At 42.6% G+C, this 23,586-nt stretch overlaps 1 protein-coding gene across 1 annotated transcript in view; it reads right to left on the reverse strand.

Moving 5' to 3' along the window:
- LOC104280345 (collagen alpha-1(XXII) chain-like) overlaps positions 1-23,586 on the reverse strand; it is an 88,401-nt gene that overhangs the window by 11,549 nt on the left and 53,266 nt on the right. The window contains exons 21-36 of the mRNA XM_009877965.1: positions 22,688-22,723; positions 21,719-21,772; positions 15,379-15,423; positions 15,064-15,136; positions 14,887-14,934; positions 12,875-12,988; positions 12,646-12,699; positions 10,787-10,840; positions 9,903-9,956; positions 8,330-8,383; positions 7,419-7,472; positions 6,180-6,233; positions 4,706-4,759; positions 3,849-3,893; positions 2,853-2,906; positions 1,775-1,828 (exon numbers count right to left, since the gene is read on the reverse strand). Of these exons, the coding sequence (XP_009876267.1) occupies positions 1,775-1,828; positions 2,853-2,906; positions 3,849-3,893; positions 4,706-4,759; positions 6,180-6,233; positions 7,419-7,472; positions 8,330-8,383; positions 9,903-9,956; positions 10,787-10,840; positions 12,646-12,699; positions 12,875-12,988; positions 14,887-14,934; positions 15,064-15,136; positions 15,379-15,423; positions 21,719-21,772; positions 22,688-22,723 (901 nt within the window). The remainder of the gene's footprint in view (positions 1-1,774; positions 1,829-2,852; positions 2,907-3,848; positions 3,894-4,705; positions 4,760-6,179; positions 6,234-7,418; positions 7,473-8,329; positions 8,384-9,902; positions 9,957-10,786; positions 10,841-12,645; positions 12,700-12,874; positions 12,989-14,886; positions 14,935-15,063; positions 15,137-15,378; positions 15,424-21,718; positions 21,773-22,687; positions 22,724-23,586) is intronic.

Consider the following 23,586-nt stretch of genomic DNA (forward strand, 5'->3'; position numbering starts at 1 on the left):
GCTGACTGCAGAGTAAAGATCTCTTACTGATCCCACAGCTTCCGCCTCCCTGGTTGCATGGCTGACCCCATCAAGGACAAAAAAGTGAGAGATGTGGACCCAAATCCCCTAGCCCGAGGAGGATCTAACCAGCATTCCTTCTCCATTTCCTCCCCCTTTCCCCATCACACACAGCATCCTCCTGTATGGATGCAGCCACCTACTAGGGCAACTCCAAGTTACTCCAGGTTTAGTCCTTGTTTGAAGCACCTCTGGGCAACTCGCTGATCAGTGTCAAAGTGCTCTGCACTTAGACAAGAGATATCTCCAGATTCTCCCTAGACCTTCCTGTGTTAGAAAACTTCCTCTCTCTGGTCACCAAGGTAGGTCCTCTTCTCAGGTCTGTCATCTGAACTGGGAGCCAGAGGCCAGGCATCTGTTTCTAAATCACCTCAGCCTTTCCCTTTTTTGGAGAACTGAGAGAAATCTTTGTTCTCAAGCCTTGAGGCAGGTGATATTTGCCTGACACAATACAACTTGGAATGAGCCAGATCATCCTTTAAAAGTACCGGTTTCTTACTGTTCCATGTCAAAGTAGCTGAGCTGACCATCTACACTGACTAAAGTTTGGTGAGATGAAATTCTATACCCTGCTCCTCCCTCCTCCCAGACTATCGTGCAGAGATGATTTTCCCCACATTGTAGTTGAACATAAATACTGATTACCATAAATCATGCCTCACACTCATTATTAGAGAGGAAGAACAAGAGAAACTGATGCCTTGCCCTCCAACACATAAAACTCCAAATATCTATTTTCCAAATAAGAAGATGGCCTGGAGTTACGATAATTTCTGTCTCCTCAAATCTTTTTATTCATTGCTAGTGTTGTGCAGGGGCATGACACATTAGTGAGTGATGCCAGCAGTACAGGAATAATGAGATAAATTACAAGGTAGACACAGGAGCACTCCATATGTTCCTGCAGTCCAATTTGAACCCCTACCCTCCCAGCTCAGAGGGACCTGCCGTTCCAGATCCTGGCACTGCTGGCTGAATCAGCATTTTGCCCTTATTATGGAACATGTGGTAGAATCTGTTTCACTAGCACGTCTTCCAAGAAGGAAAAGAAATCACTCATTGCAACAAATTAAAAATGTGCCTAGGTTCAGCAACAGTGACCTGCATTCAAATTTGGAAAGGGTTGATTTTAAGAGCGAATTGGAAACGCATTAAATTAATAAAAGTCATTTCTCAGTCATCTCAAATGACACTTTCTGAAACGCCAACTAAATTGTCATTTCTCCACTGAAGTTATAATAGGACTCTACAGGTGTTCAACTAAGCAAGCCTTTTCCTAAAACTATACTCTTTTTTTTCAGAAAAAATTACAGAGAGCACGACAAACAAGAATAGTATCGCAACTGGACCCCACATATCTCAAACTGGGCACCCACAGTTAGCGTCTGCCTTTGTGAACTGAGAAGTGACTGAGATGTCAGAGGCAGGACTGGAACACGAGCCCTTCTGCCCCTGCAATGCTGGCTGAATCCATTAAATCATTCTTCCTACCAAGTCAGCAACCATCACTCCATTGGACTATTATTAAGTCTTCATCAGTTTCTAGCAGTATCATTCCTATTTGTCTTTCTCAAAGTTGGCAGAGTGTTTTAATCTAACATCACCCGAATCTTGCTTAGCACTCTTCTTCCAAACCCAGGTTCTGGACTGCAGGACATTCCCACTGTACACAATGTACCTCCAGAAATAGCTTCTCAGGAGAAAAAAAACTCACCGGCTGCCCTCTGAGTCCTCGAGGACCCTGTGGTCCTATGGGACCAGGATCACCCTGAAATGAAGAAAAGCACTCTCGTGAGAGGGAAAGATCTGACATGAAGGCAAGCAAACAGGCATTTAAAAATGTTCTGACTAAATGATGCTGCTCACGTATTAGAGGGAAACAGCATTAAAGCAAGTGTCACTACCCCCTTTCAGTTAGCTATGAGGAAGACCAGCCTTTTGAATTTTAAACATCTACCACTAAATGCAGCCTGATTACAGGCAGATATCATTATTATCAGGTTATCACAGAGCTTGATTTCTCACAGACAGAGATTCTCCAGCATTTCTCGAGAATTGACTTTTCTCTCCTGAGGGAGCCCTAAGACCTACTTCTACCTTCTCTCACCAGGGTTCCCTTGGTTTTATCTTCCATTTTACTTTGCAGGGTTCCACTTCCAGCACAACACTTCTCCAGTGAGACAAGGAGGTGCAAATGAGAAACAATTTCCCCAAGTCCCACGGCAATGGCACATCGGCTGCTCGGCACATCACTCAGCAGCTGCCGCAGGATCCCACGTCAGCTGCGCTCTCCCAGTACTTTGTTACGTGACTGCATTTGACACAGGTAATGCCTGAGGATCTGTTTGTACCATCTCCCCCTCCTCTGAGCAGTGGTGTCTTATTCTACAGGTATTTCATAGATGTGGGGAGAGCTGCGTGCTCAGGAAGGTACAGCTTTTGTGGAGGAAGCGGGACCGAACCTGGCCCAGTGGGACCCGCAGAATGAAGCACTGCTCGGAGAGGGGTGGCAGAAAGCAGGTCCATGGCTACGCAGCACAAACAATGCAGCTTCCTCTGCTTTCCTCAAGACAGAGCTGACATTTAAGTGTCGGCAGCTGAGCAGTAGCAAAGGCCCTCAAATTCTTTGCTACCCTAATGATCTTTGCACGAATTATTCCCTGGTGCACCGCTGCCGTAATTCTCTCTTTACTGCAGTTTCTGCAGCTGTTGTAGGTCAGGGTCGCAGTGAATTAAAATCTTCCTTTGTCAGGGAGAAGGAGATGAGTTTCTGCTCAAAATGGCACACTTACGTCCTTCCCAGGTGGCCCCTCACGACCAGCAGGACCTGCCACACCTGGCTCCCCCTGCAATTCAGCAAAAAGGAAAGAAATATCAGCTTAACGTCAAAGGCAGACCAGTAACACCACTATAAGTGGTATGGGGTTTCTGCAGTACTGGATTGAGCTCAGTGAAAACTTCTTTAAAGCCAACAAGAGCCTCATTCATTACACGTAACATGCAGCTCATAAAAATAACTGTGATACACAAGGCAGTGTACTGCTTTCCAGCAGAATATTTGTTACTAGTAGTGCAGTCACTAAAAAACACCAACCTATTCATGATATAGAAACTACTGTGATGAGGAAGAGATGAGGAACTCCACCACTAGATTTTTTCAGCTAAGCTCCGGCTAGCAGAGCATTTTACTTCCCTCTAAAAAGTCATGATTAGGCAGAAGGACATTCAATTTTGTATTCCACTTCCTACACCAAGGTGCTTTCTGTACTGTATCACTCAGAGAGCAGACCAACTCTTCATGCAGGACTGGAGTTTTTGGTTTTATGATCCACAGGCAAATAAGTCAAAGGCCTAGAGACATTTCTATTCTCATTTCTGTAAGTTTTGTTCCTCAACATATTTTGCACTTCTTTGGCATTTTTTAGAGGACAGCTGATATTTGTTGAACAAATGCAGTAGAGTTCCTCACCTTGTTTGTAAGCACTCGTACCAGAGGGATGTGATATGGAGGCAGCCTTGAGACTTCCTCACAAAGGGATATCTCAAAGGGAGCACCAGAGGACTCAGCTCTACCAGCTGCCTCACCTTCCTGGAATCAGAACTTCAGCAGAGGGAATGAAGACAGCTGCTGTGATTTTCTGCCATGGGTGTAGCTCATGGAATTGTAGTTGAAAACAGCCGTGTTAAACACAGACCTGTTGTTGCTATTACATATTGCCTTGGAAAGGTCAACTTCAGTTCACACAATCTTTCTCCAAAGGGTAATGTATGAGGTACACGTTACTTACCCGGGGACCTGGAGGACCTGTATCTCCTCTCTGTCCTTTGAAACCCTACAAAAGAGAATGGAATCAATAATTAGAACAAAAATTATAACATAGGAAGTTCTACCTCAACATGAGGAGAAACTTCTTTACTGTGAGGGTGACAGAGCACTGGAACAAGCTGCTCAGAAAGGTTGTGGAGTCTCCTTCTCTGGAGACTTTCAAAACCCACCTGGACACGTTCCTGTGTGACCTACTGTAGGTGATCCTGCTCTGGCAGGGGGGCTGGACTAGATAATCTTTCAAGGTCCCTTCCAACCCCAGACATTCTATGATTCTATGATTATGCATTGCCAAAATGCATGAAACACTAAGAAAATTCAAGCTGGAATGTTTACTTGACAACTTTCCCAATTTTGTTTAACATTATTGGGGACTGGTCAGTGTGGAGCTGCCATGTCCCAGGGAGTGATTAGAAAGGGCCACATCACAGGAGGAGCTTTCCATAGCTCCTTAGGCTGCAAGACCAGGACTGTCACGTGTGACAAGCTAATAGGTTATTTAACCTCAAATTTCATTGTTACCATCCTTTCAGAGGACACATAACAGAACAAAAGGTCAACAGCTGTGACTATGCCTTTTGGTAGAAGAGGTGTCATGAGGTTATGTTTTAGTTTCTAGGTAAGGGACTTTCTCTTTTCCAAGCATGAAGGATTTGGAAATGCCTGTGTTTATTAACTCACAGCACCATTACTATTCTCAGCCAGGCCAGCTCTTTGGTTATATGTTTGCATCAGTAAAGGACGTCTTCTGCCCAACAAAAGCTTCCCGGTTGCAGTAAAGAAGACTGACTGGATTGAACCCTTCAGAGCATCACTCACCGGTAAACCTCTGGCACCTTCCTGGCCTGGGAGCCCTGGTTCTCCAGGCTTCCCCTAGGGGAAACAATCATGTTCATGTTAGTGAGAGTCTCAGTAAGTCGAGAGAGGTCCTCCTGCCCCTCTGCTCTGCCCAGGTGAGGCCACATCTGGAATATTGTGTCCAGTTCTGCCCCCCTCAGCTCAAGAGAGACAGGGAACTGCTGGAGAGAGTCCAGCACAGCCACAGAGATGATGGAGGGAGTGGAACATCTCCCTGATGAGGAAAGGCTGAAGGAGCTGGGTCTCTTTAGCTTGGAGAAGAGGAGGCTGAGGGGTGACCTCATTAGTGTTTATAAATACGTCAAGGGGGAGTGTCAGGAGGACAGAGCCAGGCTCTTCTCAGTGATGTCCAATGACAGGACAAGGGGCAATGGAGCATAGGAGGTCCCTTCCAACCCCTAGCATCCTGTGATTCTGTGTTTCAGGTCCACCCTTCTGCTGTCAAAAGCAGCCTCCTCTTCTCCCTTAGATGCTACCACACTGAAATCCATGACTGCTCAGGGTTTCACCAGTGATGCTGGAGTCTGAGCATGCAAGGAGGACAGCAGTGACAGACATTCCCATATATTCCTGCACGGTCATGAATGCAGTCTTTGAGGTTCAAAGGCAGCTTACACCTTTGGATTGGTGCACCTCTACAGTGTGTTAATGTCAGAAGGGTAATGCACAGAACAGCACCAGTAACTTGTCAGCACCACATCAACAGCAGCGCGTAGAAACCAGGTGTTTTGATGCAAGCACACAACTGTCCGCAGTTGCTGTGACAAGTGCTGCTCCGTGTACCAGTTGTCCTAATGACTGGGAACTTGGAACCAGCAAATCCCATGTGACAAGTCACAGAAAGAGGCTGGCAATGCCAGATACTGGAAGCACATTCTTCATATAGTAAATGCAGTTGCAAGGAATAACATTAATTGCCCAATTTATTAACACTTCATTTTGGCTGATGACTTCACGGCTCAGTGTTTTTCCCCCAGCAAACACAAGTATAGACTAAGTAGAGAAAATCAAACATAAACCCTCTAATCTTGGACAACATAACTGTCACAGGCCAATATAGAAAAAGCTTCTTTAAAGACCTCCAAACTTTTTATGCTCCATAATCTACCTAAGAAAAATGGATCACTATGTTTAATTTTAGAAGACAACCTTCTTTCTCTGCAATATTTACGGTAGCTGTAAAAGTAGAATCACTAAGTTTTAGTGTATTTATGGTAGCTGTAAAAGCGAAAGAACGCAGTTTCTTTTCAAGATCACTAGTGTGTGACTCTTATAAATTGCTCAAGACAATATAGTCCTTCTTCTGGTATTAAAAAAAAAGCTGTGCAAACAGGCTCCCTGCCCCCTCCAAGGAGTCCATAGATAGGCAGCTCCAAAAACAATAACTGGATGCAGGCTCTGATTGCCTGAGCAAAACAGTTTTAAATTACATTACCGGTTCCCCAAGAGATCCCGGCTTGCCATCTTTGCCGTCATTCCCAGCAATGCCCTGCAAATGAAATGCAAAACAAAGTATAAGGAAGGAGTCAACAGGGAAAATTGACGTGTTTTTTGTCAGTGTTGAGTTTCACAGTGACAATTCTGCTTCATCCTAGAATCACAGAATGGTTGGAAGGGACCTTAAAGTTCATCTGGTGCAATGCTCCTGTAGGGACACCTCCCACTAGATCAAGTTGCTCCAAGCCCCATCCAACCTGACCTTGAACACTTCCAGGGAGGGGGCACCCACAACTTCTCCGGGCAACCTGTGCCAGTGTCTCACCACCCTCTCCCTAAAGAATTACTTGCTAACATCTGATTTAAATCTACCCTCTTTCAGTTTAAAGTCGTCACACCTTATCCTATCACTACATTCCCTGAGGGAGGGTCCTTTCCCAGCTTTCCTGTAGCCCCCTTCAGGCTGCGGTAAGTTCCCACCAGAGCCTTCCCCAGGCTGAACAGCCCCAACTCTCTCAGCTTGTCCTCAGAGGGGAGGTGCAATCATGGCACACTCAGGTTTGCCTCACCCTCCAAGAACTACCTTTCTTCTATAGCTCAGCCATAAACCTCTCTGTGTCACACTATAGTAACAGCATAAAGTGTTTCCAATCTGGAAAGTCTAAGGTGGGCACTCCAACAATCTTAAAACAGGATTCCAGAAACAGCTGTTAGAAATCCTTATAATGCCATTGTCTTCATTCAGCTAGGCTACTTCACACTAGAAATAGCTCTGGCTCTATCCCTATAATGAATAAAAAAACCCCCCAAATGTTGTATTTTTTCTGTAAGAGAAGAGTTTATGCCCAAGATGATACACTTAAAACTTGATTCAGTGCAAAGGAACTCTTTTGACTGTGGATTCAGATAAAGATAGTATTCCACTCTGTGAATATCTGTGCGCTTACACAGGAGCTAGTAACTAATTTTTGTGCTCTGCATAACAGTATTTCTTGCAATGATGAGTCAGACATAGAACAGACCTGATTCATGTGGGTAATTTACACTTAACTTTAAAGTGATGAAATACAGCAGTCACACTCTCCTGGACCAAGGTCATAGCACCAACATGACAGATACCATCATTGATCACAAATATATTTCAAAACACCTCAAAATTCCTTTGTTATAGGCACCTATGTGTTTATGAATAGTTGTATTGCATTTATTGAATCAGAAGAAGCTGAACTGCACTTACTGGAAGTCCAGGCAACCCTGGTGGGCCCTGGGGACCTGGGGGGCCATCTTTACCCTGGAAAGAAAGCAGAAACACTGAGGGTCAGAAAAGCTCTTCAGATGCTTCTATCAGATGAAGATTTATCAAATGTAAAGTTTGATGAGAGACAACTGTGAGAAGCTGGTCTTGTACTCCATGTCACACAGTGTAAGAGGTTTATCTGAATTCCTTATAGTTTAAACTGGAGGGTTTTCTTTTCACATAAAACATAAAATATTAGTTATAAATTGTTACAGATAGAGAACCTACTGAAATCACTGGTAATCTTTTTTTCTGAGGTTCAATTATAGTTAATATTTAGTCCTCAAATTCCTGCATGAGGTGTTCAGCCAGGAAGTAGAAGATCCATATTTTATACCTATCAAATGACTATTTATGAGAAGTGTCTTCCTGATAGTCCCAGGAAATCCCTTTACTCTGCAGGACTGGCTAGTAGCATGCCAAGTCTTTCACAGTGTCTCAGCCTTGATCATCCACTTGAAAGGGAATTTCAGCCAGCCTGTCCATGTAGCCTCTGGCCTCTCTGTTGAGAGTGCTCACTGATTTCACAACAGCCATCAGAACCACAGAATCATAGAATGGCCTAGGCTGGAAGGGACCTTAGAGAGCATTTAATCCAACCTCCCTGTCATGGGCAGGGACGCCTCTCAACTAGATCAGGCAACACACGGGGACCGAACGGGGATTGAACCCGTGACCTTGGTGTTATCAGCACCACGCTCTAACCAAGTGAGCTAACTGGCCCTGTAAGAAGGACCATTACTGTTCACTCAAGATTAATATTTTGGGGAGGATGCTACATATTTATGTAACTACTTCACAGAGCTAAATATAGGTGAAGTTGGTGGTGAAACACCAAGCTTAGAGCTTACTATGTCTCCTGGGTTTCCCGCTGGTCCTATTGGTCCCGGTGCCCCATCTGGTCCCTAAACAAAATAAAGCAGAAACAACAAAAGTGATTAATGCCTTTTGTACATTTATCAACACACTCACTACCACAGCTGGCAACACTGAAGTTTTCTTCAGTTATTCAGTTCAGCAGTCACTCCATCATTTCTTCCTTCATCACAGCAAAGCAGGGTCAACCTCCGCATTCAGTCAGCCTCCAAAGCCAGAAATGGTCTAATATTTGAGTTTGGTCCTGACCTTTTCTTCTGAAAATGGGGGACAAATAGGAAAAAGCCAACCCTGTGACAAAAGTAATTCTGAAGAACAGAAATTATGGGAACAGTCTGAAGTGCACTCTGTGGCAGACAAACTCCTGGAACCATTAGTCAATGCAGACAGATGAAAAAAGTCAGCAAAAGCTGAAGGAAAAAGATATCCAGGGGCACATCACGTTTTGTTCTCTTTTGACAGTCTCAGTTTTACTTTGCACATTTACTGTGAGTCTATACTGAGGGTCTCATAGGATAATTTTAAGATCTTTAAACCTAGTGGAATAAACCTATGGCTGTGGCAGTACGAGGTTAATACAAGCACAGTAAATGTGTCTGTGTTATTAACTTATCCTAAAATAATGCTCACAGGAAGGCAAATGACCCACAAAGCAGGTTCACATGTTGTCCCAGTGGCAAAGCATCCAGCATCCTTTAGGCACTGCTGCCATGTGAAAACAGAATTTTTAATCTAATCCTCTTTTCTCGTCCCTCCTGTCATTTCATCAGTGCAATGTTAAGTTCAGCTTTGAAGAGCCTGTGCTGATCCCCAGAACAACAGATGAAGCTGCGCCCTCTCAGTGCGGCAGAGCCAAAACTGCGCTGTCAGCAGCAACACGAGTAGCGATGACTGTGGGCAAAGAAAGGCGGCTTGGAAAGAAAAGTCCTTCACTCAGGAAAAGTCCCAGCTCTTGGAGGGTGTAAGCAGCAACATCACAGGCAGGACAGCCAAGTTATTTCAGCCCTGCTTCTGCATCGTCACCTCTTTTTCAATATAAAGAACAGTAATTTGTATTCACGGAGAGAGTAGAGCTAGGAACGAGGAGTGTGAGGGAGAGGGTCACATGCAAAAGGCCTTTTAATTCAAAAGTAGCCCACAGGATATGAAAATCGGAAAAAAAAACAATGTGTAAAACTGAGAACTAAAATACTCTTAGGTCGGCTGGTTCTAGACTGACAGCTTATTCCACACACAAGAAACACCTATACACACACCACTAAGTAGTCTCTGCAAAAGAGTTTTAATCATCATTGCCTTGTACAGAGTGATTGAGGTTTAGCATCAATTTACAGAGTGAGTTGAAGCAATCAGTGAAAAGTGGCCGATGTATTAAAGAGTAATTATCATGAGTGGGGAATTCTACGACACTCGGGGGACCATTAGAAACCCAGTGGAAAATGCAAACGCAATGCACAGATGGGAACGGTCCTTTCTACCATGTGGAGCTGGCAACAACCTTTATTAGCAAGGAAAATTCAGGACCATCTTTGCAACAGAGGAACTTACAGGTGGACCAGGGTTTCCAGGAGCCCCTGCGAAGCCTGGCATTCCAGGGTGGCCCTGTAGAACAAAAAAAAAGACTTTATTTATGCATTAGCCACATTTCTAGTTGTATAAAAGTTAGCCGGTGGTTGAACCCTGTGAGGTAACATCAAAATGAGACAATACAGGAAGGACTAGTTATTAGGAAATAAAAAACCATGACATTTTAAAGCAAAAGCTTGGTTTTCAAAGCATGCATGTCAGAAATAAACATAGTTACATTTAAGATGTACTTTTTCTATTGTGTGTTTCAGTCTATGTTAATGTGAGATAAGAACCAATATTGTGGAACTGTACAAGGCAGGAGATCAGGCAGGAAACTAAACCTGTTTAAAATATCCTACAGATCTCATTGAAGAGGTGCTGATTGCACCTGAAACTATTGACTCAGCCCTTGGCAAAACTAACTAGGAAAGTTTGCTCTAATTTAGACCATCCTCCTCTTTCCCGTGACATCTCAGCGCCTCCTAAGAGAGGTCATCCTAACATTCACCAAACAAAACAGACAAACAGAAACACTGGATTTTTCAACCCAAAGATGCCGGACCTCCCAAATCTCATCTAGGCATTGTCTGGGGAAATAACTAAAGGTTAGGTAATGTAGAGAATTGAATGCATCCAATCCAGAGGTGAGGAAACATGGAAAGGTTTTTATTGGAGATGGAGACCTGTAGACAACAGTTATAGTTCCACTTTTCAGCACAGCCCATTAGAAGTTTGTCAGTGATGAAGAGCTCCCATCTTCCTCCTCTGCCTCTGAGAAGGGGATTCCTCTACAGACATCACAGGAGTTATTAATGAAGCACAAGTCACAGTGATGGCACTGTTGGAAAGCACACTCTTTTTACCTGTTCACCTTTTTCTCCTGCATCCCCAGTCATACCACGATCTCCTTTAGCACCCTGATAATGAAAAAAATAACACTGAAAGTCACTTTGATTCAATACTGTATCAGCATTTTGACCTACTTCATAAAGCACTTGGACATCTGAGCATAAAACTCATAAATTAGGACTGAGTCCTGCTTGCTCTCCTCTTAAATTCTTCCCTAGAGTTTCACTACCAGTGTTGGAGCCAGGAATATATGTGAAGAATGGCCTTTGAGCAGACCCAGCATAGCTCTTTTTATTATGTTGTAGTCTCATGGACATGAAGAGGACTTACATATCCTTTGAAAAGTAGGCAGGTTGTTAGGAACTTCACTAAATCAGAGCCTGGGAAGGAATCATCTGGCCCAACAAAGGCATCCAAATCCAGCATTTCCAAGGTGCAGTCAGAAAATTAATACCCAGAAAGTGTCCCCCTCCTTCTTCCTGTCTTAGAGACAACTAACTCCAATGTATATGTCTGTATTATTAATTATTAAAGTAAGGAAAGATGAGTCTCACACAGTGAAAAATACTGAGATCATGGTGAACAAATGATGAGTAATGCACAGAACACTAATTGCTGGCCATGGAAATAATACTCAGATTTACTATGTGAGAGCTAGGAGACAAGTAGGGGAGGGTGGGATGATATTTATTAATTAAAAGAGGCCTAGTTCATACTGCCATAAGGCATGAAGTGGCTCACGAGCAAAGAGCTGTGGTTCTGCTGCTCTGTTTCTGAACAGGACCTAATATTAGCATTGGATGGTCTTGGTGAAGACAATATCCTACATCTTCGAAAGTGCAGAGCTGCTTGGGTCTTTCACTGCAAGGTTCCTCCTAATGCATTTGGAAAACAGTCACAAAGTTTGTCCTTGTGTTTGCACCTTCTCAGGGGTCTTAAAACATTTTCTTTTAACATTTGTAAACCCTGTGATCTGCTATTTACTGAATACAAGTGAGACTATTTATCAATTACTTGACTTTATGCACATGTGCAGTTTAAAGTTGGACCTGTTACTTCACCCTCACATTCAGTCTTGCTGCCAAATTTCTGTTTCCTCATAGCATCTAAGAAAGCAGCAGATGTGGTATGTCTCAGATCGCTTAGCATTTCTACCAGTTATTGTCTTTATGGGTTACTAATTCTTTTGCAAATTTTATCCTGGAACATACTTTCATTTTGATCAGCCCTATGTTTACTTCCGAGACTCTGCTGCTCTCTCCACCACCCTTTTAATTGTGAGGTAAAAAATTAGTTCATGAATCTGTATTAGCTTGTCCTACACCCTAGTAAATACAAATACAAAGATGTCAGAACAGCAGAAGCTGGTTTAGACAGTAGGTCAGTAATGCAGGGATCTCTGGAGGAAACCGTGGTCCATCATGAAATCACCTTATATCTCCCTCCAGTGATTTGTTTCGATTTATTTCGCATTAGGCAGCTGTAAGGGTTTTGATTGTGACCAGGCACTGGTACTGTGACCAGACTGATGACAGATCTCTTCATGGGAAATGCTTGAAGTGTGACATTACTGCAATCCTTCAGACACTTGAGGTTTTACGTCGGCAGAAGCATATAGCTGAAAAAAGGAGTTCTTCCTCAGTGTGTTTCACGAAACACTCAGGATCCCCTAGGGCAGCCACACAGAAACGTGCCCAGGTGGGGTTTGAAAGTCTCCAGAGCAGGAACCTCCACAACCTCTCCAGGCAGCCTGTGCCAGGGCTCTGTCACCCTCACAGGAAAGAATTCCTCCTCATGTTTAGACTGACCTTCCTTTGTCCAACTTTGTGCCCGCTACCCCTTTTCATTAGACAACTGAAGAAAACTAACCCACCTTTGGCCCATCCAGCCCAGGTGGGCCTGTGGGACCTCTGGGACCAGCATTCCCCTGCAACGCAGAAGAGGTAGAGGTAAACACTAGTTTAGTCCCTTGAAACCACAAACATCTAAAAAAGATTCAGGATATTGTTAAAAAAAAATTAAAAATCAGCCCTCTAAAATATTATAAGAAAAAACAAGGTTGCACCACATTCAAGTCCTGGTCACGTCCCCAGCTCTCTTACCATTTTCCCATCCTGGCCATCTCTACCTGGGGGTCCTCGGAGACCTTTATCACCTTTGAAACCTGGGATGCCTGGCAGTCCTGGTGGGCCAGGAGGGCATTCACTGCACACGTCCTAGGAGAGAACATGAAGAAATGAAGCAGCAGAAGACATACAGCAGACCCTACAGACACCCATTGTGAACGCAGCAGTGTGGTGCAAGTATAATATAAAGGCCTTTGGAGTCTGACCAGGGGTTACTTTGCCTTACAGAACTGAAATAAGGGCAGCATGGAGCAGAGAGAGGGTCAGCAGCTAAGCTCACACATGTTGCCATGGGGAATTTCCTATAACTTCTAGTTGGACAGGTCCTAACTGATCATCCAGGATGAAGAAACCAAGGGAAAGCTCTTCCTACTTGGCAGGTCGGAGAGTCCCAAAGCAAAACTACCAAGAATAACCTTGGTTTGAAGCTACAAGACTACTAGAAAACTTGTCTAAACTCGACTGGAAGAGCTGGGTTACTGCTCAGAGGGTAGAATGCTAGGGAAAACACAAATGCCACGCAATGTCAGAAAGGGTGTTCTGCAAGGGAAATTGTATTAAGCAGCTAGCATGGCCAAGGAGAACTCATCCAATGGAATTTAGGAAGACTAAGTGGATGTTACAATGCCATGGAGAATTACAACCTCTTTCCTTCCAAAAATTTGAAACATCATCTCAGTAGTCTTTACATTTCTACTAGCTTCAGGAAATTAAATAAATTTAATGGGTGTGAAATTTCCATTTCAAAGGCAGACTCCCTTGAGCAAGCAGGGAGTGAATTCTGCCTATAAAAGGCAGTGTAACAACGGACAGATCCCTGGGCTGAGAGTTAGGAGACCTTGCTCCAACACTCAGTTTTGTCAATAACCTGTTGCAAAACTGTGGTGTATGGTGCCTTTCTAAGTCTCAGCCCCTACATGCATATTTATCTACTTGTAATATAAGTGCTTAAGAAACACCCAGAATAAAAGAGCCCTAATTCCACCTGGGATTTCAAGGTCCTGGTTTATATAGATTTGTACAAAGTGTGAAGTGAAAAAATACTGAGCAAAAGCAATACACAAGCCATATGAGTGTGTTTAACCACAGCATACTCAAAGGAAGAAAACAAAGGAACATCAGAATGACATCCAGTACCCAAGAATCAGTCTCTGACTATTGCCCTGGTCAGAAATCACAAATATCATACAGTGAAATATCCAGAAAAATACTTGGCTCCATAAGAAACATAGTTCTTGAATAAAGGCATTTCACCACAGCAATCTTAAAAGGGTCCTTTCATTAATGGGGTTGGTAAAAAAAGGCAATTTTTTTACTTTCTCTTAATCAGTAAGAAAGGATTTCTTGCCATGTCCCAAGACTGCTTAAAAATCTCCCAAATCAGCTTACGTGAATCTGTAAAGATATTGCAGTCAACACCTATTAAATATTGACTTATTTGCCAGACAACTCTCTACATGGAGAGTAAAAGCAGAAAGCTAGATTGTCACTTTTGAAATAGAGGTGCATCTGGGGTTAAATACCTGCACCCTTTCAGATGCACCGTGCAAGCTGACTTTACACCTACCGTTCAGAACTACTCCAGTCACTGTTGAAAGTATAAACAAAAAATCAGACATTTTATTAAAATGGTTTCCATTTCCTGACTTAGGTAATACAACTTGACGATGTTTATTTCTCCTTGGGAATGCATGCCTCAGAAAGAACTGAAAATGTCTCAGAATTTTTGTAACATATACCCTGCTCCAAAGATCTTTTTGTAGGTCATTTCACTGCTGGGGATGGTCAAGAGGCACTGGATTTTGACCTCCAGCATGTGCTCTAGTGTTTCAATACCACTGCAAATAGACCTGCAAGTTTATAGCTTTGACAGAATGACTAAAGGCACCTTTTGCACTTGTAGAACAGGCACTTCCTTACCGCAGAATATTACTCAGGTCTGAATCAAATGTACAGATAAACTCCCACTGCCATCAAAAGCTGATTACCTTCACTAAGAGATTTATGTCCTCTGGAGAGAGCAGGGGTGAGGAACCCTGTGGAATGAGAAAGTCATTAGCTTACGCAGTTTTAAAACGCATCAAGGTGTAAGAACTTTTCCTGAACATGCTTACGGTCAGTGGTTTCCCTTGTCCTGCCTAGGACCCACTGGGCCAAACACATACCGCCTGCCTGACACTGTTAATCCACGTCATCCCACCGGAGATGACTTCTGGCTGAGGATACTGCAAAGTGGTGCTAAGAAAGTGCCTTTAAAATTTTGACTTTCGTTTACATGCAGGATCTCCAGTTACCTTCACATTGTTGCAAAGCCATCACAGATATTTTTGTCATAACCCCTTGGTGTTTCTTAGTGTCTTTCCAGTTGCTCTGCTGGGAACAGCAGCTGTGGAAACACACTGAAGTGCACTTCTGAGGTGAGGTGTACAGGAGGAAACTCAGTTAAAAGGAAGATGTAATATAGAAGTGAAGTTACATACCGGTTTTCCAGGAGGTCCTCTTTCCCCTGGATGTCCAGGCAGACCCTACAGATCAAGATAAAGAAAAAAGTGAAGCTATCATACAGTAACTCCCTGGTTGCTGCCACATTCTGCTGACTGCTCTGGACTGGCACACATTTTGCTTTCTGCCACTGAGTACCAGTGCTCCTTGCATGTGACAAACAGTAAACTCTTTTAAATGTCTTCAATGTCCTCTGAATGCCTCCTAACTCTCATTTATCTATCACATGCCCTTGTTAAATTCATCTGAGTCACACAAAGACTGAAATTGCTTTTGCTTGTCTTCTGGTCACAGGCAACACTACGAACTGCGGTAGTGTGAAGGATGAAGCTTTAAATTCCTGAAGACACCTGTAACATGCACAATCAAGACCTTGCTTTGCACAAGCCTTGCAAACAGGTTCTTTGCACTTGAAATAGCAATGAACCTGTCTGTTTGTTTTGGGGATGTTTTGGTATCAGTTCTGATGACATGAAACAGCTAGAATCCTTAGAATTAAAGGATGAGGAAGTAATGGTTTGGAAAAAGGACACGTGTCCATCAATGGGCATTTCCTGCCTGTCATTATCAAGTCATTAGTTTGTTAAAAAAACCACAAAAACCAAAAAGCAAAACCAAACAAACCCAAATATTATTTTTGAAACTTTGCGTACAGTAATGCTCACATCTTTTGAACAGGACAGCTTGTCGCTGTCCAGCTGCTGACAGAAATCTGCATTGTAAGGGTTCCTGCAGTAGTGTTTCAAGCTGGACTGTGTGAGATTACCCCAAACCGCTCTCTGACAAATTCCTGTTGACCCATCATCTGTGTCATCACTCAAGCATATGCACGTTCTATCCACATTAAGTACCTTAAAGAATATACAAAATATATTTTATCTTAACCACATACAAAAGGCTGTCCTATGTGACTGCTTTTGCACCTGTAGGAATATTTTCCATCTTATCTGCATTCAGTTGTGCTGATTCTGGAGCAGGATCCACCTGAGGAAGTCTCTGGGATGGTGCCATATTTCATACCCGAAAATTAATACATGGAAGATACGAGGTGTGGCTTTCAACTTGTCTAGGTTCAACTGGGAAACTCTCTGAGACTATTCAAAATTTCCACCCAAAAAGCTCCTTTAAAAATTGGTCAAGTGCTTTGTAAGGAAGGGGTTTAAGCAGTCTGTCTATCACCTTGTCTCACGTTGGCCCGTTGTCTCCAATCAGTTCATTGTACTATTTATGTAGACAACCAGATCAGGAATTACTTGACTACCTGCAGATTAATAATTGAAGCACACTGTGTCGTGAGACCCTGGCACACCTTAATTATAGCTACAGAGCAAACCTGAATGTCATCTTTGTGTCTCATTCGTAAGTTAAATCCTGTACCTCTCACTAGAGAAGAGAGAAAATGGGAAAACATATTGATTGTTCTTTTTCTGTGTCCACATTAAACACTTCTAGGTGAAGAGCAACCCTTCAGTTACATTGACTTTCTAAGAGACGGATATTAAACACAAAATTGAAGTTGAGCTAAAGCGGATCTGAAGCAGTACTGAAGCCCATGGGTTAAAGCTCGTTTCTTGAGGAACTAAACCTTCTGTAGGTGAGAACCAAGAGAAGATAAAGTGTGAAGGAGATTCTTAGCTCCTAATTCCTAAAAATGCCTTTCTGGAGATCTGTGTAAATATAAGGAACGGTTGTTTTTCATGTTGACTATTAATGCAGCTATAAATACACTATTTATACCATAGGGCTCACTGACAGTCTTTTGCTTAGGGATCTGAAATATGACACGGTACTGCCAATGGAATTTGAGAATTGGAAGCAGAATTTGAGGAGGAATATAGGAAAAAACATCTTAGTAATGTGAAATGACGCACAAGAAGGGAGTGACCAAAACTGAAACCCTAGTATCAGATTGCCTTGACACAGTAAGAGATGGACCTATTTTCTTGAATGCTGGATGATATGGAGCTGGTGTAAATCAGCCATGATAAGAAATTAAGCCATTTGCCATGGCTGAAAAATCTGAAAACCACTGCATTCCCAGAAAAAGTCACATAGTTGAAAGGTACAAGACTGCAAAAAAGAGTGTCCTTCAAGAGCGCTTGTCTGAGCTGAAATGAATAAACCAGATGTAGGATGACAGCACTTCAGCGTGTTGCATTAATAGAAAACAGATGACTGGAAGCAGAATCCAAAGTAGGGGAGAGATGGCTGGACTACAGAAGCCTGGAGTCAGATAAGGGTGACAACAAGGACCAAGCTGCAAACACTGCTCAGAACAGAATAAAAATGCTGGAAGGAAGGCACAGAGGGTATAACTGCATCTCACAAGATGACTAACAGGGGAGGAAACTGGGAAAGAGAAAGCCAGACATTTAAAAAAAGAACTTAAACGAGTCTGCCCAAAGAACTACATGGCACTGCAAAGAAATGCTGCTGATGCGATGAGGGAACGTGCACAAACCCAAGCGACAACCAGTGTCCGAAAGCTTGTAAAGTTGGAACATTTTCAGGAGTTTGCAGTCAACAGTGGTTGGCACAAAGCAGAATATCCAGTGAGTGGTAGAGCATACCAGTGCACGAAAACGATGTCAGCAATGAGAAGGTATCATGCACAGGATCCAGACTACTCTGTCTCTGCAACCTCTGAACATACAGGAAGAGTTTCTTAACTGGGAACCAAGGTGAGCTGTGCAGATGACACACTGAGAAATGAGGCTTAGGTAAGTGAGGTACATGAAAATAAAAGCAAGAGAATAAAAGCAAGAGGAAGTCAGTAAGGAAACCAGTCACACTGGCTTATGGTGGGGTAGTTCTACTACAAGACTGGAAATGAAACTTGAAATGCAATAGCTTAAATAGGTCATAGGTCCCGTGAATAAAAAGGCAAGAGGAGGTTTATCAAGTGTTCTCAGGTTTGGGGTGTAGGCACCCTGAAACAAACACAAAGGTTCCTTGGAACTCTCTTTCTACCTGTAGGGGAAAATCAAGCCCAGAACAGAAAACTGCTTTTCAGATCCAGTGGCAGTAATGTATGTGTTCATAAAGCTTTTGTAATTATGAAAATAAATGCAGGGGAAGATTAACTTCCTGGTAATACTGGAACTTATTTGTAATAAATAATTAACATAATTAAAAAGTGATTAATCCAATGTTTATGTTAATTAAAATTATCTTAATGAATATACAGAAAGAGCCTATTAACAGGTGCCCTCACCCATAGCAGGACAAGAGAATGTCTCATTTAGGTTGTTTTCTAATTTAAGGGAACTAAGTAGGTGTGCTGAATGGAAACATTTTATCTCCCAGTAGACAGACAGAGAAGAGTGGATGCTGCCCAAAAAATGTGTAAAATGTGTAGTGTCAGGGTATTTGGCCAGAGATTGTCTGTTCCTTTAGGGGTACCTGGTCAAAGATCTTTTTTAAATGCAACAAGGGAAAATAAGGAGGAAGCTATAAATAAGAACATACAGGGATACAAACCTTACTGACAAAGAGGGGAGGTACTGATGGCAACCAAACCTGGACAGTCACATCAATTGATGAAGGCATGTGGGAGTCTGAGAAGGTTTATTCCAGGAAGGTTATCTGATTTAGGACCTTGTCATTTTGGAAACTAAGGGAAAAGGAAGAAACCATAAGCAAAATATACGAAGACATCTCTAAGATGTAGAAATACAGGAATACTCACAGTTTAAAGTGTGATTTGTTTTCTGTTTTGTTTTGTTTTTTGTTTTGGTTTGGTTTGGGTTTTTTTCTCAAAAGCAAGTGCAAGCAATATTTGAAGTAACTCAGCATATGAAAGGTATCATATGTAGCAGACCTGTTATGGAACAAATAAGAGCTACTACAGGAAAAACAAAAGACCACAAAAAAAGCCTAGAGAAATAAGTTTTCAGGCTTTAAGAATTGGAGCTTTAGCTAATCAGGAAAAAAATTAAAAATTAAAGACAAGATAATAATGAATGTGGGACAATAAAGTATGTCCCAGCTTTGTCCCAGAAGAAGAGATTCTGTAGGAATTTATGGCCATAGTGAACCTAGAGGACAAATAAACTAAGAGGAACAGAACAAAGTCAAATTTGCATGACTCTACTGTAAACCTAGATCAGGATTTTCAAAACCTATATTCTAATAAAACAAGACATTGTCCTGAGAACTCCTGATATTTGATTGAGTTACCAACAGATGTTTCAAAAGGTGACCTTGGGCAGTGCTACTGCATATGGCATATGATTTTAGGCCACTAGAAAGAACCCAGAATGTAGTCATGTAAGAAGCCCCAATCTATTCATCTATGGGAGATAATTCTGGCCAAAGCTATTGCAAAAGAAGTATTGACTCTTCCACCTCCCCAAATATAACCGTAAATCTGATTTTCAGTATCAGAGAATACAACAACTTATCGCAGACACTTCCAAGAGCGTCTGACGAGTCTGCAGCTGGAAAAAAATTAATGCAGAGAATAACGTAATGCATGTAGATGTGATTTACAGATTTAGTCGGCCTCAGAAAAAAATCTATGGAATGCATTTGCAAAGGCTACAGCTAAAAACCGAGACATTGAGGCAAGTCATTAAGGCTTTTTCTACTCAATGGCTTGAGAGTTCCATGGCATATTCTTATTAGCAATTCAAATCAGAACTTTCCTAGGTGATGACATACTGTTTAAACACAATAGTGTACAAAAATTGGTATGCTTCAAAGACTACAAGGATACTACATTGACACACGAGAGTGCAAAAGCAGAACAAAAAAATCCTTTGTACTAGTCATAAATAAAAGTGGAGATTAAGAAACTGTAAATCATCATATTATCAAAAATAGGTATTTCTCAAGTTATACCAAGAAATGTTGGAATGTGCCCTGTAATTATATTTACACTACCTGAAACACAGAATTGCTTAACAGGTGATCATCCAGAATACAGAGGGTTCCTAAAAGGCATATTGTAATTATTGCAATTGAAACAGCCTAAGAAAGGATGTGTTTTTTAAGTACCACAAAGTGTGGTTCTTTTGGGCTGATTTTCTGCATGGAAAAGAAAAGTGTGGTTCTTTTGGGATAATTTTCTGTATGGAAAAGAAAAGTAGTAAAGACTGTAGTACTGCCTCTACAAGAGCTGACCAGTCAATGCTGATCCAAGTAGAGCCAGAGACTCAGAAAATCTGGCTCTGATACTCTCGTCACACAACACAGTTGTAATAAACTATTGTATCTCCTGTTTCAAACCTCTCGAATTAAAATCTCAAACTTCTGAGACAAGGTGAGGAGATCTAGGGGCAGGCAGCAGAACACAATCAGTGCCGGATCTTGCTCAGGGACACAGGGTGATGGAGGCAAGGGGCCATTTCTACTATCATGGGCTGTGGAGGAATATCCTGGCCATTTGTCTTGTGACAAAGGAGGTGAGAAGAAAACTAGACCGTCGCCTCCAAATACTGCAGGAGGAAAGGAGATCCATCCCATAGGAAAGTGCACGCAGCCGATGTTCGTCAATAAGGCCACACTAGGGTTGAAAATCCCTTGCCACGGACCTCATGAACCGGTACCCTTTTCAGACATGACAGCATCATAAAGCAGCGCTGAGAAGGAGAGTTACAGAAGGCCACTGCTCCCTCCCCACAGCGTTTCCTCAACAGGAACAAATCCAAAGATCAAGCCTTTCAAAATCATCAGAGCCTTCTTGCTGGTTTTCCTCCAGGACTGGTTTCTGTATCACAGAGCTGGCTGACCAGCAGAGAAAAAAAACGCTCCTCTTTCTGATTAAACACTGAGACAAAGACAGGCAGCGAGAGGGGTCAGCTTCCCAGCTGGGAGCTGCCACATCTCTCTCTATCCCTCAGCTCCATGACTCACCCACTGAGATGACAGAAGTGAGGACAACGCACCAAAAGGTTAAAATGTCATCTCTCACGCACGGCAGCAGCAAAATGAACTCACAAAGAGCTTTTTAACAGCTGTGGCCTTGTTTTCACAGAAATATTAGAGGTAACTTATCTCAGCGGCTTCTAAGAAGTTCCTAGACATCTTAACAGCATCATTCTCCATTGTGGGAATTTTGCTCAGTGTATGCTGCCAAGCACATGCTCCTCCAGTGTCGTTTTAAAATGGTTCAGTTGTGAAGTCCACCGCTTTCCTTGAGACAGCCCTACTTGTTTTTCCCTCCCTGACATCCTAACTTGTAAGAGCTCCACTTGAATTGTCTCCCTTGGACCACAGTAATGCTTAATTAATGGTCAAGCATGAGCACAGTTTTTAAGGATATCAGATTTGAGCAGAGGCAGATTTTTTGAGCACTTACACTTTTATTTTACTTACATCCTGGCCTGGAGGCCCCTGTGGTCCAGGGATACCAGGTACACCACGGGGACCCTGGCAGAGAGAGAACAAACAAACTCAATAATGTGAACAGTGTTTATAAATACTTCTTAGCTGAAGAGAAGAAAACCTCAACTCAACAGTTACTAGGAAAAAAATAACTAGTATTTAAATGACTAGGAGAGAATTTAAGAAAAAAATATTAAGTCTCACATTGCACTATCACAATATCAGTCATTTCTGTGCCTCAAGGGACTTCACGTGCATCACTGAAGTCAAGCCTCACATACATTAACTGGAAAGCTAATAATGACTATTTATAGGAAGCAAGTCTATGAACAGGGAGAAACTGAGCACAGCACTGTGGAAGAGAAAAGAAGGTCAAGCTCCTACATTGGATAGGATTGGTTGTTGTGATGGAAACTCGTGCCAGTGCGTACTGAGACTATGATACACAGTCATTTGTTTCACACCAACAGATTGCATTCTTGTAAAACTGCATGTTGAGGAACTAAGTGTGTTTGGTGCATACTGAAATTCGGGGCTTTCTGTAACGTTTAAATAAGAAAAATGGGTTAAAATGGTTTATTTAAAACCTTTGAAGCCTTGGCTATAAGGCATAGTAGTGTGCCTTGAATTACATGCCTTGAAATACTTTTTTTGAATGAAGGGTTAAAGAAGTGACTCATTCTTTCTTTCACAGCATGTTGACAGATAAGGAAAAGTTGTGACCATGCCAAGAATCTCATCAAATCTCTCTCGCTATCGCAACTCAGAATAAAACAGACAAGTAATTCATAAGGCATAAGAAAAGTCCCTTTTGGAGAGTCAGTCACTCTGTGGCCCTGCCATCCTCGGGCAAAAAGAAATTAATTAAACATCCCTTGATGAAACTACTGGTAGAAACACAATTAAAATGGTTGTCCCCTCCCCATAAAATCGGCGTGTAGTTAGAAAGACATACTGTACCAATGACCCTTTGTCTCCTGGGGGTCCCACAGGGCCCTGCAAACAGAAAAGATAACAGCAATCAAAACATTTAAAATTAACACCACCCACTTGGTTGATCAGGGTGGGTCCTAAAACACCAATACAACAAAAATTGGAGAAGGAACGGCAAGGAAAAGGAGCAAGACTGCTCACACAGACATTGTCGGAGTGTGCCATACACAGAGTCGGTTGTTTAGGGGAAGAATCAAAGGCAGAGTAAGGAAGAAATGGAGGTGTATCACAGAGAAAAAAGTGCAGGAAAGAAATAAAAAGGGACTAGAGAAGTCAGCTGTAAGCTAACACGGTGCTTGTCTTGCTGAGCCCTGCATTTCATCAGCACAATCATAGAATCACAGAATATCTCAAGTGAAGCGACCCACTGGTGACTGGCTGCCAGCCTGGTGTAACCCCATCTACTATATGCTCATTAAGCCCTATCTGTAACACTCTTCAGCATGAGATCGTGTGGTTGAATCTCAGTGAGCTTCAAGCCAGATGAGCTGGTGAGTAGGAGAGGTCCGGGTGTCAGCAGCTGGGCTGCCAGGCTGTGAGCACAGGGGGTCACAGCTCTGGGTGGCAGCAACGAGGACACTGGGGTGAAGAGGCCTGGGTACTGGGCACAGTAGGTGTCCAAGACTGGTTGCTGGAAAGATCCATATTTTACACACACATTCCAACAGCAGCCTTATAACCTCATCAGCCAGAGAGAAGGAGTGAGATTGAGATGTACTCCCTCATGTTTCTGAGGCTGCTCTTTGGGTTTATGTGAGGGTTGATAAAGACATTATTCTCTGCATTGGTCTCTATGTGTCAGGAGCAGTGTGGGCAGCAGGAGCAGGGATGTGATTCTGCCCCTGTGCTCAGCCCTGGGGAGGCCT

This window comes from Apaloderma vittatum, unplaced genomic scaffold, assembly GCF_000703405.1.
Source record: "Apaloderma vittatum isolate BGI_N311 unplaced genomic scaffold, ASM70340v1 scaffold2021, whole genome shotgun sequence".
NCBI lineage: Eukaryota > Metazoa > Chordata > Aves > Trogoniformes > Trogonidae > Apaloderma > Apaloderma vittatum.